Here is a 19,503-nt window from a genome sequence, read left to right on the forward strand (position 1 = left end):
TATGTGGAAACTCACAGCTAGACGTGACTTAATCTTAGTCATTTACACTGAGTACCTTTCATGCCAGTTATTTTTTTTATGTTTGAAACATTAAATGCCAAGTTTAGTGTCATCCGTAAGGAAAACGATTAGCTTTAGAGCACTAGGCATATTAGACCTTTGGACAATGTGTGGATGTTTTTTTTTTTTTTTTTTTTTTTTGCGGGAGAGGTGTTGGGGGGGCATGCCAACAAAGAGGATAGTGCATCTGAAGGGTTCATGTTATGACTCCAAATTGCAATTCCCTTAGCAGTTGTGTGAACGCTGAGATATGATGTCACAGAGATAAAAGGGCAATACATCAAAGCATGGCCAACTAATTTCCCTGAGTAGCACAGCACTGACAGTGGAACGATCTGATTGGATGGTGAGTGTTTTTAAGATGATGCCATGATATCATCATTGCATTGTTTTTTTTATGTCCTTATTCTTAAAATTATATTAGATTCTAAAAAAAAAAACTTTTAATGCTGTGAATGTGCTGTACCATGATAAGCCAAATGAGCAGCACATTTTAACAAAAAGGACACATTTATTTTTAGAATGTTAATCACTGCCATTGACGACTTTAGAAGTCAAATATCCATGTAAACTGGGAAGGCTGGCGGTTTAGGGTGTACACCGCCTCCCGCCGGAAGATAGCTGGGATAGGCTCCAGCACCCCCGCGACCCTAGTGAGGATAAGCAGTAAACCAAATGGATGGATGGATGGAAAGAGCCACCTATTAAACACTCTTCTTTAGACGTGACGGTATAAACAAGCGAGATGCACAATATATGGTATATGAGATGTGTCAGAAAAGATATACGTATTTCAAATCCGAACTTTGAGTTTTCCCTTGTAATGTGGGCCAGATGATCAACCAGCACGTCCATAAAGAGATCCTGCAGTGCTTCGTTCAGTTTGCGAGAAGAGGCGATAGTTGTGGTAGGACAGCTGGTGGTTGCTTTATCAAGACAATGTACTGCTCACATTCGAGAGTTCCTGGCTGAGAAGAAGCAACCTACCTCACCCAACCTGGCTCGATGTGTTATTCCTCTTTCCCAAGCTCAAGGGGGTCATCAAGGGGAGCCATTTTAAGATGACATCAAGAGGGCCGTGACAATTGAGTGGCAGAGGATTCCCGATGAACCCTTTCAGGAGTGCAAGAAGACATTGCAGAGAAGGTTGGGAAAGTGCGTTGGACTCACGGGGTTTACTTCGAAGGAGAAAACTTGCAGGGTGAATTTGAAATATCTTTTGTGACATCAGCCTGTTCTGACACAGCTTGTATATAAAATATGAGCTATTCTCACAAAGTCAATATAAATAATATAGTATATCGACTTGGGGAAACATGTTGAGAATAAAGGACTTATGATGTAAATTATTTTAAGAATGTGATTATAGTTAATTGCTTAACACAAGGGATTGTTGCCTTTTTAAGCAACTGTGGTCTTTGTCTTTCTCTCTCTCTCAGTTCATGCAGTGGTCAGGTCCCATCTGGCCGTCTGTCTCTCAGCTCTTTCAGCCCTTCAATGGCTTGTCTGCAGTTCAAGGAGAAGGCAGTCAGAGACCACATTCATCACAACGCTCACACATTACACTTTCAACCCCACGTGTGGCCATTGTACAACACAGCTCCTCACGAGGCCTGTCTCGTTGAGAGTCTCTTCACTGAGCTTAGGGTGTCACCGAAGAACAAACATACTGTACACGCACATAAAGCATATATACACACACACACGGCACACAAAAGTGGTCTCCGGCTTTCTGCATCCACTGCTCTGTGATGGTTGACAGTTCGGGAGCACTCCTCAGCCACGCGATGTAACATAGTCATGCACTCTGGCTGCATCGGCTTAATTATTCACAAGATGCAAAAATTACCAAATGGGTCTATTTCCAGCCCAATGCTCAGTGAATTATATATCGTATTTAGAAGACATTAAGTGGTTTTAGGCTTGGGCAAATGGTATGTGACTTATGTTTTGTTTTTTGTTTTTACAAGTTCAGCGTGGCTGTAGGTCGTGCAAATCGCCTCTTTCCTCTGCATTTGATGTGCAAAATGCATCAGCACCATGCAGGCCTGCACAACAAGCAGGAGACATCTCAGCTAACTGGAGTGCCAGAGTCAATGAAGCAGGAGCTCGGTCTGCTTGATTTAAAAAAAATAAAAAATGACCAAGCCAATTAACACAAGCCTTTGGAATGCACTAGAATATCTAAATAATCATGTATTCTCATCCTATCCTAACATATACATTCCTGGGTCACAAATCTTAGTTACGTCTGATATATATTGAGATCCAAAACAAGAGCCATCTTAAATGTTTACATTTGCTTTCAATGTGTTCACTGTTTTTGTAGTTAGAATACAATAGAATCAAATTATTGATGCAACGATACACATAATTGTAATGTGTATAGTCCAATGAAATGGAGCATAGCAGCTCTCTTAGATGCTGAGTATCGGGATAGATACAGTAGATGGATGGATGGATGGATAGATAGATCACCACAAGAATAAACTGAGTTATGACTGTTGAGACAGTGTCAATCTCATTGCATTATCTTATTTTGATACAGCTCTCGTCTTGGTTCTCATTGTACTGTGCAGGGTACCTAATGAATTGTGCTGTGAAGGAGAGGTCTTTAATAAATGACTTCCTAATGAGCAACATGCATCTTTCCCTGTTAACATGAGGCAGCAACATAGACTTTTATCTGGTTCCAATTTAGGCTTTTATTATCTGCCGCTTACATTTTGCTCACCGAGATGTACACTTGCTACACTGCAGCACAGCCAAAGCGTGCATCGTCATGGTAACCGCAATTCATTCGCTGATGCCGAATCTAAACAGCGTAATCAAAGCTTGACGCGACTTCGGCTCAACCTCTTCTTTCACTGTGACTAAAGCGCTCATTGATCTGCTTCATTCTGTGGCCGGCACACGCTGAAATGTTTTCTTTCACTCACTGTTCCTTCTCTTAATGCCATTTGCACAGCGGGGAGGAAAGAGGCGCTTTAGACTCCCGAGGCTGTCCCCGGATGGTGGGCTCTGAGAAGCACTGACGTGTCTGCAGAATGTACCTTGAAGGATATGAAATATTTTCTCCCCACTTTTTTTTCTTCTTTTAATCTCACCATCTCACTCTCTCTCTCACCAGATTGTATCAGGATAGACTGTAATCTCAGTAAGTGTCTCCCGCCATTATCTACAATATTGTGATTGAAAAAAAAAAATACATGCACTTTGATGTATTCCTACAGCTCACTGCTCTCATATAAAGCTAACATTATTATGTCCAGCAGTATATTCTGTTCACAACTGGCCTTACTGCATATACGAGGTAGGCAGGTCACTTGCATAGTGAAATGAGTAGAAGAGCTGTAGCATAAAATCTTCACAAAAGATCATAATAAGTGATTGATTTTTTACAACATGTTCATTATTGTACAGTAGTCACTTTGCAGTGGTGTAAAAACTGCACTGGATCTTGCTGTAAATTTAAAAAAAATATTAGAAAGATCTCTATATCGGGGTGGGCAACTTTTGGACTTTTGTACAAAAGGGCCATATTTGATGTACTGTATGTATGTGTGTGTGTGTATATGTATATACATATATAATTATTCTTATTTTTAAATGTTATTATAATTAAATGAATGATTTAGCAAATTATTTAAGACTAATTATTATTAACGATTAAAAACTACTAAGTGTAGTGTGTATGTATGTTTTTTAACTAATATTTTTAATTGTACTTTTAACAGTAGATAAATTAGCAAATTAGTTAATAAGATAAATTATACATAAAAAATATTTTTTTGGGGAAAAAAGGTAATCTAATGCAGCAAATCTCTTCTCATTGTAAATGTTTGCTGTTGTACACTTCTCCTAAATACTCCACAATAATTAAAGTATTGTTACACTAATAAAAATCAATCAAACAAAATATATTTTTTTCCAGCAATCCAATGATCTTTTTTGCTTTTCATTTTATCTCACAAAGGCGGAATTTTTGACACAGCTCATATTTTGTCTCTCATTATTAGTGTTGAGGTGTACCTAATGATGTGTCTGTTTCTGTGGTTGTGTTGCATTGCTCTATTCTAATTTGGGTGAACATAAATATATTGCGGCGGCACGGTTAGAGCGTCAGCCTCACAGTTCTGAGGACTGGGGTTCCGCCTGTGTGGAGTTTGCATGTTCTCCCCGTGCCTGCGTGGGTTTTCTCCGGGCACTCCGGTTTCCTCCCACATCCCAAAAACATGCATGAATTGGAGACTCTAAATTGCCCGTAGGTGTGGATGTGAGTGCAAATGGTTGTTTGTTTGTATGTACCCTGCGATTGGCTGGCAACCAGTTCAGGGTGTACCCCGCCTCCTGCCCGATGATAGCTGGGATAGGCTCCAGCTCGCCCACGACCCTAGTGAGGAGAAGCGGCTCGGAAAATGGATGGATGGATAACTATATTGCACATTTGGGCTGTCATTGCAGTGTAACAGCACTGCCGTCAAGTACAGCTACACTTGGCATTTGATGCAATCCTATGACAAATTAGCTCTACTGATGTCTGACGATAATAGCCGCAGTAATCAGCCTTTATCTTTGTTGAGAAAACAGCCCGACTCATCCCCGGTTTAGAGATGCAGCCATGTCACTAATCCCACTTCAGCGGGTGAGCAGAGATTATTTTTGCTCCGGTTTGTCTGCTATCCGATCAATAGATGAGTATGAGACAAAATTATCACGGCCATCAGGAAGGAAGATAGCAGTGCTTGCTGCCAATTCCTTCTCTTTAGAGTGATTGCCTTTGTAGAAGACTGTCTATTTATAGCTGCTTAAATCATGATATGTCATTGAATACTATTATGCAAATCCAAATGAATCAGTGATTGAATCTAACTAGTCACCCTGCATCCCCAGACAGTCGTTATCCTGCTTTAATGTGTGATGATGCTAGAAAAGCGTTCCTGTTTCATCATAAGTTTTAATTGTTAAGGACATTATGAGCTAAAAACAAAAAACAAAACAAAACAAAAACTACTTAATCCATTAAATTTAAGCAAAAATACGAAGAAAAACAATACCATTAATCATAGTCTGTGTCTGGAAAATAAAAATTAGATTAATGAAAGTGAACTTGCGGCCCAGGTATTAATGAGACTGTTGGAATGTTTAAAGGGGATATGCTCTCACCTGAGAGACACACACTTTAATTTCACTGTCTAGACTACATCTTAAAAAAAATTGATAAAACAAAGCTGTACGGTATTGGCCATGTGTATGGATTCTGATAAAAGTCATCACAATACTTGAGTGCTAGCCCAGCCGTTGTGTAACATTAATGTCGGGTGATGTAAATAATGAGCTGACAATAGTATTGTGTGTTCTTCAGGTTGTTTTTAATAACATTTTTATGGATTTATTGAGCATGCCACTCTCAAACAGAACCTAAATTTTATGGAGACTGTATGTCAATCCATTCCAGGATCAAACTATTGCTTATTATGGGCATTTTAAGAAACATGAAATTCTTAACTGTTATATAAGTGTAAGAAGAAGTTGACCATTGTTAATGGTCAAACCTTAAATCACTCAAGCGTGTGCTTACCCTTGAATTTGACGATGTGTGACAGTCACAAAGTGCATAGGGAAATGGAGAAGGATATGTTATGCTTTTAAACAGTCTTAATTTGTTATTAATGTGAAACATATTCTTATTACTTTTTAAAATGTAACAGACCCCACACATGATGAGGAAAAGCTCAGCAGGTGCATTCTAAGTGCTCTTGTGTGTGGTTTACTAGAGATGACCAACACAGCACAACAACTTGTGAGATAGGTTAAAGTACAAATACACAAACCAGCGCCTCTATACTTGTGTCCGGCAACAACGCGAGCTTCAGACCACTTCTTAATTGGCCATCGTTCTGTTTCACGTCACAACTCAAAAACATAAGGATTTGTATATTTAATAGGTTTAACATTTACAATTGCCAGCACTGACATGGAAAATGACTTTTAACACACCCCACAATATAGGATTACTTTTTTAGAGACATCCAAGAATCGAGACCTTTGCTGACTTGGATTGCAAAGGATGTAAAAATGCTCTAATTTGGCCCGATTGGCGTAAAAACTGTGCCAAACAAATCATGCAAGTTACTCGTGGTGGTGACCACTGATGGGACAAGCCGAAAGTCGCAACATGTCCATATGTGTGTACCCTGCCTAAGGAGCCAGTCTTAATTGCACAACCTCAAGAGTACTGGATTTTACCGGTTTCATTGTATTACAGAGTAGTTTCTATAATTGTGTCTCATATTGATCTATTGATCTGACCTGAAGCATATTTAATGGGTAGATTAAGTGTTGCATTTGGACACATTAAGGTTCCTTATTGTATTGCGGTGTTTTTATCAAAGGCAGGTAAGTTGTGTGTGTATTATCAGTTGTGTGTGTGTATGTATGAAGATGCAGAAGGTGTGGCCAAAAGTAATGCAGAAACGGGATATGAAAGTGGTGTTTTTTGTTTTTCTGCCTCAGCCAATTATATGCTCTCTTACTCCAGCAGGTGGCACTGTACCAACATCTACAGAAAAAGGATGTGCGCTTATCTGATTTCCCAATGCATGTGGGCCACTTCAATTTGTCACCAAATGAGCTTATTAACGCTGCAGATGTATTGATGGATGGCTGTCTCGTGGAAGAATTTGATGAGGGGGAAATTAGAAGCACATGTAAATCATGCAATTAGCTGCTTAAATTATTTATATCATTTAGGGGGAATTATAGTTTATACCAACTTGATTACAGAATGAAGACTTCAATTTGCTTAAGCAGGGCTGTAGTCTGTTTTTGTAGGGGTTGTTGGGGACACAACACATCAGCCTCATCTTCACAAGCCAATCACAGTTGCAGCCATAGAAGGCACGATGAGCAGATCAGAATCGCAAGGGTTTGGTTGTGCAAAATGATATGATCGCTATACTTTGATTCTTATACAGTAAGCATACCGCTTTTAAAGTCTCAGTGCCTTCTTGAAGTCAGCCTACAAAAACTGAACACTATCTTTGAAGTTATCTTTTTTTTAAATCCATTTTGGATATAAGTGGAGATCAAAACAGAGAAAATTTCTCTTAATTGCGCTCGTGTGAAGCACAAACAAGGGGTCAAAACGGCGGCAATAATAAAGGGAGGTCTATTTATCATCCCATGTAAAGAGAATGTTTACGATTCCCTTTAAAAACATAAAACACCAGAAATATCATCATCATTCATTCGACCAGCACACTGAGAAGCAAAAATGCTCCCTATTTGACACCCCTTAATTAGCCTCACTTCCTCCAATAAAGACAATCCTATTGTTTTTATGATGAAGGTTTAAACTCTGAATGTTTTAGTATTTGTGCTGCACATGATTCCGTTGTGTGATTGGTTTTCAAACACTGGGGAAAACCCATCAAATATAGAGGAAGCAAGCTTTAATGCCATCGATGCCATGCACAGTCGATAATGTTCAGGATGGGGGTGATGCTTGTGGAGTGTGTTGTAAAGATAAAACGATATGTGCTACGTGCAGCAATGGCCCCAAATCTCCCCCCGTCATACTTTTGTCTCCCTGGGGATGAATCGGCAAGGTGTGCGGAAACCACTTGATGTTTTCCCATTTATTGTCCTCTGTGCATCCCCTGTAATTGTGCACCCAGAGAGCTCAATTAGCGAGACAAACCGCTCAAGGCGCAGTCAAGCTTAGGCATGGCCAATTAGTTTCCCAAGCAATGTCAGAACTCCTTTGAACTGGCATGTCGGCCTGTTGCGCAGTCACTGATTCAGGATGACGGTGCTGCAGTGGCAAGCTTCTGCGCCGTGACCTATTTTGAAAGTGGCTAGTAAGACATAGAAAAGGCTTGGTTTTACTTCGATATAGTCATCTGCGGTCTATGTTCTCCAATGAGAGGTAAACACCCAGCAGAGCACAGACCTCCACTTTGACGAACCAGTAACAAAACAAAAGCGATTTAGTTTGTTTTTTAGCAGGACAATTAGTACTGGTTTAAGCAGGACAGCATGAAGCGGGGTACACACTTTGTTTTAACATCTTAACCGATTTAGAAAGGAATTACTGCTTTTGTGGTGTGCAATGTACTCGAGATGACCAACACAGCACACCAAATGATAACGATATCTACGTCAACAATCGTCAACCATTTGTCTGTCGTAGTACCAAGACTGACCTGTAATAATGGCACAGCATTGTGCCACATGGCATCCAGATTGATGGACATTAAAAACAAAAAGAAAGAGTAGTAGTATTAGAAGAAATAGAAGAAGCTAGGGTAACTTAGTTTAGCGGTTTTTAACCATGTCAAACTCTTGTCATTTTTATTGTGGCTTACAACCTGAGAGGAACATTATACAAACACTCAACACAAACATTTACCCGCTATTTGTGTGTGGCAACAGCATAAACGTCAAGTCACTTCCTGATTGGCTATTGTTCTGTTCATAAAGATTCATCACCGCCTTGCTTGGGAATTTAAATAACATCACAAGCTGTTCTGTAAATTGTGGCATTCAGGGAAGATGCATTTTCGGGGTGTGGGCATAGCTAGCTAGCTAACTGCGCGCTGTAGTGGTAGAATACATGGGGAAATCAAAACTGTGCTTGAATAATGATTCAATTAAAATGTATTGCACAAAAAATACCAAAATGTTAACACTTCTGAAACATTAAGTGGAAATGTATCGAACTCAATAGCTAAATACAACTGTAGTGTACTGTTGTGATTCTTTTGCGTACAAGTAGAGCAAGCCCGCGTACCACACTTGGAAAATCAACAATCTGAGGCATTACGAAAGATGCAAAGAATTGCCCTTCTGCGAGCATGAGTCCATTGTGACTAAAAAAATGAAAAATTTATTCCTCTAAAAAATATTTTTTTAATCATAGAGCACTGTATTTCTGTTTGTTTGTCTGTCTGTTTTTTTTGTCAGTTTTGTCATTTATTAAACCGAGAGATGGACAGGACTTGACTATTCTCCATCCCAGTCATGGTTGAACCATTAAATAATAATAAATGACTTTCAATCTTTTACTATGTATATAAATGTATCCGATTTAAATCGTCTGTATTCAAAAATAAAAATAAATGTCACTTTAATAATGACTTTAATAAAAACTCAAGTATCAAGCATATGATACGTTTAGTGTTAACAGGAATGACTCAAGTGACTCAAAACAGAGATTTCTTCCTCATCACATGCACCACTTCTCCAAATAGGCTGTGTAGTTTGTACAATTGTACTGACAAACACTGCAATCAAAATAGTACCTCTTATATTTGCACTTGCGCACGTCATAAGTAAAAAAATAAGTCAGTTCCTACTTTCCTTTCTCACCTTTGAACATAAGTTAAGTGCAAATTATTGGTTGCGAGAGTGATATGTGAATGAATGGACACCACCTGAGTGGCATTGTTCACTTTGAGAGCATCGTCTGATGAGAGAGGACACCGGGCCCGTTCAGCGTAATTGTCACTTGACGCTCTCCACCTCTTAGGCAAAGGACCTGAGGTACTCCTGCTGGGCGATAAGCTGAATGACAATGAGTGGCACGCGGTGAAGGTGGCACGTCGAGGGAAACATTTGCAGCTCTCTGTGGACAATGTCACCACCGAAGGTAATTTCAGGTCACGCAAATGAGGGCGTACGTGACACTTAACACACATCTTCGTCTTCTTCAGGCTTCATGAGCGGCGCTCACACCCGCTTGGAGTTCAACAATATCGAGACGGGCATCATGACCGAGCGCCGGTTCACCTCTGTGATCCCTTCCAACTTCATCGGCCACCTGCAGGCCCTCTCCTTTAACGGGATGCTGTATCTGGACCAGTGCAAGAACGGGGACATCTCCTACTGCGAGCTAAATGCACGCTTCGGCATGCGGCACATCGTGGCCAATCCTGTGACCTTCCTGACCCCAGCCAGCTACTTAGCTTTCTCCACCTTGCAAGCCTACGCATCTATGCACCTGTTCTTCCAGTTTAAGACCACCAGTCCTGACGGTCTCATACTGTACAACTCTGGAGACGGGAGTGACTTCATTGTGGTGGAGCTGGTCAAAGGGTGAGCTTACAATGCTTACATTTAACCAAACTGCGTTAATGTTTTCACGTAGATATATTTTACACATTGTTGAACTTCCTTTAAATGTGTAGATTGACGGTTGTCAGGACGCAAAGTAGCAAATCTCTCCAACAAGTCGTTCCATTTTCCTTTGTCCACAATTGGAATCCCACTTTGACGTCTTTACGATTCAGCTACTGCTGCACCAAATTATCATTCCAGCCATCCATCCTCTATAACGCTTGTCCTCATTAGGGTCGCGAATGAGCTGGAGCCTATCCCTGCTGAGTTTGCGTGAGTAGTCGGGTACACCCTGGACTGGTCGCCAGCCAATCACAGGGCAGATAAAGACGAGACGTCACCAACCTTTTTGAAACTGAGACCTATATCTAGGGTACCTATTAATGCGATGGGCTACTTGTTTAATAGACACTTCCAAAAACCGAACATATATTACTTATATTACCTTTAACTATATTATTACTTAATGATTTTAATTTGTGTGAAGACACTGATCATGTTAATAAATCTCACAATAGTTATCAATAAGGATTTAACAAGGTAGGAACCAGAAAAATATCAATATGCAACACTTTATTGTTGCATCACTAGTGAGCTATTTTTAGAACAGGCCTGTGGGCTACTCATGTGGTCCTTTGAGGCTACCTGGTACCTGCGGGAACCATGTTGGTGACATCTGATATAGATAATCAACTGCTTTCACACCGATGGACAATCTACAATTCACCCAAAAAGCATGCTTTTGGAATGTGAATGGAAGCCGGAATACCCAGAAAAATCCCACTCAAGCACGGCGAAAACATGCAAACTCCTTAACGGAAGGACAGAGCTGAGACCCAAACCTCAAAACTCTGAGGCAGACGCACTAATACTAGTTCAGTACGCTGCCCCAAATTATTATTCCTAGACACAAATAATCGCATATGGCCAATTCAAAATATGTGAGTTTCATCCAATACAATCAACTTTAGTGTTATTTTTAACGAGCCACATCTTTAGGTCTAATCTTATTAAGTTCCACTGCAATATACAAACAAGTTTTCTAATAACCAAAATATGAGAAACACCTCACAGTGAAGTTTTATTTTACACCCAAAACTACAAGTACATCAATAATAAAAACTGAACACAAGTAAAATTGATACAGTGCTTCAAGTGGTCCCTTGAGTGTGTGTGCATCCATTAAATACACAACATTTATGAGCAAATACTGTACAAATGACCTGGTTAGGGGAAATTAAGAGTAGGTGCAGCTGTAGTACTGTGACAAAAAAGGCACTTTCCCCTATTGAGTTCGGACATTCACAAGCGTCTGCTACCTAAGTGGGGCAACGGAGTGGAATGGAGGTGACGGCGCTGATGCATTTTGCTATTCAATCAGAAATAGCATGGTATAGTTTCCCTCTGACAAACATTGTACAAACGTTCTCTACTAACAAACATAGCACAATTCGTACTTCTTGAAGTCCTGCTTGGCACTTTAGCTTTCGCCATCAGAGACATAAAGGCTTAGAACACTTCAGTAGCAGTTTTCAGGTGGCTGCATTTTTTTCTGGTTAATGCAGCTATTTGCAACTCTCACTATTTTGCTATTTGCAACTCTCACTATTTTCAGAATCTGACATCAAATACTAACTACAAGAAGACTTAACACATATGATATTTTATTGACATTTTATGATAACATTTAAATACAGACAAGATAACGATAAATATTAAAATAAAAATATAAGAGGTGGAAAGCAGGTTCTTCGGCAGAAAGAGAAGAGGAAAGCACAGAGCCTAGAACTGAATGTGCGGGCTTTGAATGTTGGGACTATGACAGGAAAATCTCTGGAGTTGGTTGACATGATGATGAGGAGAAAGGTTGATATATTGTGTGTCCAGGAGACCCGGTGGAAAGGCAGTAAGGCTAGAAGTTTAGGGGCAGGGTTTAAATTATTTTACCATGGTGTAGATGGGAAGAGAAATGGAATCGGGGTTATTTTAAAAGAAGAGTTGGCTCAGAATGTCTTGGAGGTGAAAAGAGTATCAGATCGAGTGATGAGGCTGAAACTTGAAATTGAGGGTGTTGTGTGTAATGTGATTAGTGGCTATGCCCCACAGGTAGGATGTGACCTAGAGGTGAAAGAGAAATTCTGGAAGGAGCTAGACGAAGTAGTTCTGAGCATCCCAGACAGAGAGAGAGTCGTAATTGGTGCAGTGATGGGTAAGTACGGCATCCAGGAAAGGAACTTGGAGGGACAGATTGTGGTAGACTTTGCAACAAGGATGCAAATGACTGTAGTGAACACTTTTTTCCAGAAGAGGCACGAACATAGGGTGACCTACAAGAGCGGAGGTAGAAGCACGCAGGTGGATTACATCTTGTGCAGACGATGTAATCTGAAGGAGGTTACCAACTGTAAGGTAGTGGTAGGGGAGAGTGTGGCTAGACAGCATAGGATGGTGGTGTGTAAGATGACTCTGGTGGTGGGGAGGAAGATTAGGAAGACAAAGGCAGAGAAGAGAACCATGTGGTGGAAGCTGAGACAGGACGAGTGTTGTGCAGCTTTTCGGGAATAGGTGAGACAGGCTCTCGGTGGACGGGAGGAGCTTCCAGAAGACTGGACCACTGCAGCCAAGGTGATCAGAGAGGCAGGCAGGAGAGTACTTGGTGTAGCTTCTGGCAGGAAAGGAGAGAAGGAGACTTGGTGGTGGTACCACACAGTACAGGAAATCATCCAAGGAAAAAGGTTAGCTAAGAAGTGGGACACTGAGAGGACCGATGAGAGGCGGAAGGAATACATTGAGATGCGGCACAGGGCAAAGGTAGAGGTGGCAAAGGCCAAACAAGAGGCATATGATGACATGTATGGCAGGTTAGACACGAAAGAAGGAGAAAAGGATCTATACGGGCTGGCCAGACAGAGGGATAGAGATGGGAAGGATGTGCAGCAGGTTAGGGTGATTGAGGATAGAGATAGAAATATGTTGACTGGTGCCAGCAGTGTGCTAGCTAGATGGAAAGAATACTTCGAGGAGTTGATGAATGAGGAAAATGAGAGAGAAGGGATAGTAGAAGAGGCAAGTGTGGTGGACCAGGAAGTGGCAATGATTCGTAAGGGGGAAGTTAGAAAGGCATAAAAGAGGATGAAAAATGGAAAGGAAGTTGGTCCTGATGACATTCCTGTGGAGGTATGGAAGCATCTAGGAGAGGTGGCAGTGGAGTTTTTGACCAGCTTGTTCAATAGAATTCTAGTGGGTGAGAAGATGCCTGAGGAATGGAGGAAAAGTGTACTGGTGCCCATTTTTAAGAACAAAGGTGATGTGCAGAGCTGTGGGAACTATAGAGGAATAAAGTTGATGAGCCACACAATGAAGTTATGGGAAAGAGTAGTGGAGGCTAGACTCAGGACAGAAGTGAGTATTTGCGAGCAACAGTATGGTTTCATGCCTAGAAAGAGTACCACAGATGCATTATTTGCCTTGAGGATGTTGATGGAAAAGTACAGAGAAGGTCAGAAGGAGCTACATTGTGTCTTTGTAGATCTAGAGAAAGCCTATGACAGAGTACCCAGAGAGGAACTGTGGTACTGCATGTGGAAGTCTGGAGTGGCAGAGAAGTATGTTAGAATAATACAGGACATGTACGAGGGCAGCAGAACAGCGGTGAGGTGTGCTGTAGGTGTGACGAATTTAAGGTGGAGGTGGGACTGCATCAGGGATCAGCCCCTTCCTTTTTGCAGTGGTGATGGATAGGCTGACAGATGAGGTTAGACTGGAATCCCCGTGGACCATGATGTTTGCAGATGAGATTGTGATCTGCAGTGAAAGCAGGGAGCAGGTGGAGGAACAGTTAGAAAGATGGAGGCATGTACTGGAAAGCAGAGGAATGAAGATTAGCCAAAGTAAGACATAATATATGTGCATGAATGAGAGGGGTGGTGGGGAAAGAGTGAGGCTACAGGGAGAAGAGATAGCAAGGGTGGAGGACTTTAAATACTTGGGGTCAACCGTCCAGAGCAATGGGGAGTGTGGTCAGAAAGTGAAGAAACGGGTCCAAGCAGGTTGGAACAGGAAGGTGTCAGGTGTGACAGAAGAGTCTCTGCTAGGATGAAGGGCAAAGTTTATAAAACAGTGGTGAGGCCACCCATGATGTACGGGTTTGAGACAGTGGCACTGAAGAGACAACAGGAAGCAGAGCTTGAGGTGGCAGAAAGGAAGATGTTGAGGTTCGCTCTCGGAGTGACCAGGTTGGATAAAATTCGGAATGAGCTCATCAGAGGGACAGCCAAGGTTCAATGTTTTGGAGACAAAGTTAGAGAGAGCAGACTTCGATGGTTTGGACACATCCAGAGGAGAAATAGTGAGTATATTGGTAGAAAGATGATGAGGATGGAGCTGCCAGGCAAGAGAGCTGGAGGAAGACCAAAGAGAAGGTTGATGGATGTCGTGAGGGAAGACATGATGGCAATTGGTGTTCGAGAGTAGGATGCAGGAGATAGGCTTACACGGAAAAGGATGACGCGCTGTGGCGACCCTTAACAGGACAAGCCGAAAGGAAAAGAAGATTAGAATAAAAATATAAGGCATATTTTATCAGCTAATCTATAAAGTACAGTACATGTTACATAAAGAGAATGTATATAATAGTAAGAGTGCAATATACAGTAATTGTTGATTTAACATGATATAAATGGGATTTGGTTGGTGACCAGTCCAGGGTGTACCCAACATTTTGCCCAGGTGGGATATGCTCCACCTCAATCGTGACCCTAATGAGGATAAGCAACATAGAGGATAGATGAATGAAAGGATGAACATTATAAACAGACTGTAAAAGAAACATTACCCCCAGTAGAGGTATTAACTAATCCACTATTTAATCTAAATAACAAAATAATAGAATGTGGCTACATCTCTACTTTCTTTTACATTGTTACATATTTAAGGGACTATTTGCATGGCATTTTGACCTTTTCCCACAACAAAAGTAGAAGAAAAAACCCATATGATGAACATATGTAATGTTATTGGGAGCTATAATGATAGATGACAAGTCATGGGTGGAAAAACATGTCGGTGTCATCCTGCAGGTTCATACATTACGTCTTTGACTTGGGAAATGGACCATCACTGATGAAGGGAAACTCCGACAAGCCCCTCAATGACAACCAGTGGCACAACGTGATCATCTCCCGTGACAACACCAACGTGCACACGCTTAAGATTGATGTCCGCACGGTCACCCAACACACCAACGGAGCTCGCAACCTGGATTTGAAGGGTAAATTCTTTGAATATTGAGGGAAATATCTGAATGGGTTAGTTTTTCAGACAGTTAAACAGAATTTTGTTGATCACAAGCTGTCTTCTATGTTCTACAGGGGAGCTGTACATTGGCGGTGTCGGGAAGAGCATGTACAGCAGCCTGCCTCGACTGATAGCATCCCGTGAAGGTTACAAGGGTTGCCTGGCATCTGTGGACTTGAACGGAAGACTCCCTGATCTGCTGGCAGACGCCCTTCAGAAGGTGGGCGAGGTGGATCACGGCTGCGGAGGTGAGGCGTGACAAAGAAAAAAAAAAAAAACTGTGAATCCCAACTGTGCTCAATGTCCCATTTTTTCGTTTTAGTCGGGTCAGATCTCACTGCCTTAGGCAAAATAGGACATGTTTATGCAATAGTAGATATTTCGACCCCAAAAACAACACAGTAAAACAAAAAAAGAAACAATGCTAAAATACATAATGGTAAAATGAAATACATAAATATACCGGGTGATTGGAAAGTAACTCCCTACTTTTAAGTACTTGTAATTTATTTCTGAACTATAATTCTTACAAGAAATGAACATGAGAAGAAAGTGTATTGCATGGAGTTTTATTTAAAATTTGATATGGGCGCCAGCATTATCCACCAGTTTCTCAAGCGGCCGGGGAACCGCATTAACTGATTTCACAAGGAACTCTTGTGGGATGAAAGACATAACTTCTCGTATTCGCCCTTCAAGTTCTTCCAAAGTCGTTGGTTTGGTAGAATAGACTTGCTCCTTTCATCATGGAACATACACAAAATAATTGAGAAAAATATTACAACTTATGAATAAATTAAGACGGCACAGTGGACGACTGGTTAGCACATCTGCCTCAGAGTTCTGAGGACCGGGGTTCAAATCCCGGCCCCGCCTGTGTGGAGTTTGCATGTTCTCCCCGTGCCTGGGTGGGTTTTCTCCGGGCACTCCGATTTCCTCCCACATCCCAAAAACATGCGCGGTAGGTTGAAGACTCTAAATTGCCTGCAGGAGTGAGTGCGAATGGTTCTTTGTCTCTATGTGCCCCAAGTTTTGGGTGGACCCCCGCCCAAGATAGCTGGGATAGGCTTAACACCAGCCACAGCATTATTATCACAATATAATGCACAATACGAGAGCTGAGATAATGTTGATGTTGCTGCTTTGACAAATTGAAGAGACAGCCTTGTAAAATCTAATGTGTGTATATGTCATCACCGTGCAGGTCCCAGCACCACCTGCACAGAGGACTCCTGCCACCACCAGGGAGTGTGTCTGCAGCTGTGGGAGGGCTTCTCCTGTGACTGCACCATGACAACCTACGGGGGGCCATTCTGTAGTGACCGTAAGTACGATTTTTGCTTCATTCAGGCGAGGAAATATCCCTCTTCTGAAAATCTGATTTGTCACTAAAGGTTGGCATTGCAAGACACTAAAGAGAAAAAGAATATTTCTTTTAAGCACATTTAAATGCTTTCACAATGAGTCACCACAGATGTCTGCATAGATTACCTAAAATGTTCCCCCTCACAAAGCCCACAGCGGGTGTCATGGCTGCCTAGTGCTAAACTGGTGTTGTCTTTGTTTTTTGGCTGTTTTGGAACGTGTGTGTCTTGTTTTGAATTGTGAATTGATTAGTATACGGAGATAAAACAGCCATATCTTGTGTCCATTTTGCTTGTTCTGTTTAATTAATTGGATTTTGGATTTTCATCCTATGTTTTCAATAATTTATATAATTTGAATCCAATTTCATGAGAAAATTAATTAAAGCTAATTATTGCCTGACAAGCTGCTTTGGTAAGTGATGTATTCAAAATTTCAAGCTTAATTGACATTTTCCTCAACAATGTATCTCCAATATTGAAAACGTCAGATACTGTATCTACAGCCCCCCAAACATGCAAGGCCTGTGAATAGCATATTATTTCTAACATTAAGACGCCAATCCAAAGTATTCATACAAGGTCTTTTTGGATCAAATGCTGCATCCCAGAACAAACTTTGTTACATAGGATTCATGTTAATGTTTATTGGTGTAAGAGAAGAGAAAGGGGCTTCCAATCGTTGAGGGGGCTGTTTGTTATTTACATACCATGTGTATTTGTATTCAAAGAAACCTATCACATTAGTTAGAATCATACAGTTTGTAACCCTCTGTGCAAACATATTTTGGCATTTAATATCGCTTTACTTGAGTTTTGAAAAAGAGACAGGTGACTTGAAGGGGTTTGCTTAATGGGAGCTTGTTTCTTTCTGGGATAAGGAGTATTGGACCTATTCTAATTTAGACTGCTATTATTTTTGGAATAAACTAGAAATATGACGAAAAATGTGTACAATTGTCAGACATCTTCAAACCGTTTCAGACTTTATTTGTTAATAGTACTTTAAACAAATTTGAAAAACAGGACATTTGAATAAAAGAAACATTCCATCTTACCCGTATCCCTAATAAGCTGTATAAAAAATGGATGGGTGAGCCATTCATTGGTACAGTATTGGATCCTGTATTTTATTTATCTCTACTAGTCTATCCAAGATTGCTTTTAGAGCAGGTAATCTAACAGCTCAGTGTAAAAGCCAGCAAAACCAATGCAGCAGGTCAAAATACACAAGGTGATCATTTGAAGTAGTTTAAGCTCAAAATTCTTAAAGCACAAAAGGAAAAGCGCTGCTGAAGCATGCCAGAGAATGGAGGAAAATTGCTGGATAAATTGCTCATGTGGCAAGTGAAAATAGGGAAGATGGCAGGCAGGCTTTGTATTAAAAAAAAGATTAGACAGTGGTGGAACACATTTGGGTGGTGCAAGTCTGGACAAAGAAAGTAAATAGAAAAAGGCATGACATAAAACACGTCTTTAAAATAAACAAAATACGCAATAATTAATGTACAAAAAGCTGTATGTGAGGATTAGTTGAATTTCCATAAAAATGAACTGTACCCACAATAGTCTCCATAATTTAGCCAAAACAGATAAAAAAATAAAAAAAAACATTTATTGTTTTACTGTAATGTCGAAGTGGCTCCAGGGGCATTAGTTTTGGAAAATATTAGTCTTAAAAGTTTAAAAAGATGATGTAGCAGTTGGTAAATGAATTCTTCCCTACCAAAGCCTACTAAATTCATCTTAAATAAGATAGAGATTGGCTAACAGTCCAGGCATAAAGTACTTTTCACTTGATTTGTCCTTTAAACAACTTGCTCTCTGCCTTTTTTGTTTGTTTTTGGCTCACTTTACTCTATTGATCCTCACTGAAAATCGATAACCTGATCTCTCTTTTTTTGAATCCGTGTGTTATTCAACTGCTTCCTCAAACTGCGTCTGACAAAGCTCTGCATTCTTCTTTCCTGCATAATGCCGCATTAAGCAGGAGAGGTTTTCCATATTCACACATTTAGAAGAAAAATTCGACACACACCTCCCACCATTTAAATTTTTAACTGTCCAAAACCTAACAACACATGCATTGGGCCCTACAGAAACATTATTTGCTTTATTCGCTTAAATGACTTCATGAACAATCTGTTTGCTGAACAGACTTAGTGATTGTGGCTGCATGTGCGACACCATAGGGGTAGGGCTAATTTTGCCATATTCACTGCCAAAACAACGATAGAAACATCTGTAACTTACCGCAAGGTTTTTTCTCAAGTTAGAAGTGGGCTGAAATATCCAAGTTTGGGCAGTCACAATTTAAGAGCTGCATGATAAAGCTGTTGTTTTTTGGGCAATCTATACAATAAAAACAGACGCCCGGCTGTCCCCCCCCCCCAAAAAAAAATTAGTCATTTTGATTGGCTCGCGAAGGCTACGTGCACGGTCATGTGACTGGCTTGTGTCGTCTGATTGGTGAAAAATGTGTCATTTTGATTGGCTCGCGAAGGCTACGTGCGCGGTCAAGTGACTGCCTTGTGTGGTCAGATTGGTGAATTGGAGTCAAATGGCATTAGTGATACCGTTTGATTGGCGCAACGGGCGCACTATGCGGAAGTCGCAGATGGAGTCTAAAAATAGACGCGCACAGGCAAGAATGAATAAATAAGAG

General features: G+C 40.8%; 1 protein-coding gene across 8 annotated transcripts in view; it reads left to right on the forward strand.

Moving 5' to 3' along the window:
- Positions 1–19,503, forward strand: part of LOC133467296 (neurexin-2-beta-like) — a 199,488-nt gene that overhangs the window by 97,311 nt on the left and 82,674 nt on the right. For 5 of the 8 annotated variants that reach the window (XM_061752003.1, XM_061751997.1, XM_061752001.1 and 2 more), the window contains 6 exons: positions 3,191–3,217; positions 9,593–9,712; positions 9,777–10,158; positions 15,258–15,448; positions 15,549–15,722; positions 16,679–16,798. In XM_061752003.1, coding sequence (XP_061607987.1) covers positions 3,191–3,217; positions 9,593–9,712; positions 9,777–10,158; positions 15,258–15,448; positions 15,549–15,722; positions 16,679–16,798 — 1,014 coding nt within the window. The remainder of the gene's footprint in view (positions 1–3,190; positions 3,218–9,592; positions 9,713–9,776; positions 10,159–15,257; positions 15,449–15,548; positions 15,723–16,678; positions 16,799–19,503) is intronic. The other 3 variants (XM_061751998.1, XM_061752000.1, XM_061752005.1) reach the window with 1 other exon arrangement.

The sequence above is a fragment of the Phyllopteryx taeniolatus genome, chromosome 17 (genome assembly GCF_024500385.1).
Source record: "Phyllopteryx taeniolatus isolate TA_2022b chromosome 17, UOR_Ptae_1.2, whole genome shotgun sequence".
NCBI lineage: Eukaryota > Metazoa > Chordata > Actinopteri > Syngnathiformes > Syngnathidae > Phyllopteryx > Phyllopteryx taeniolatus.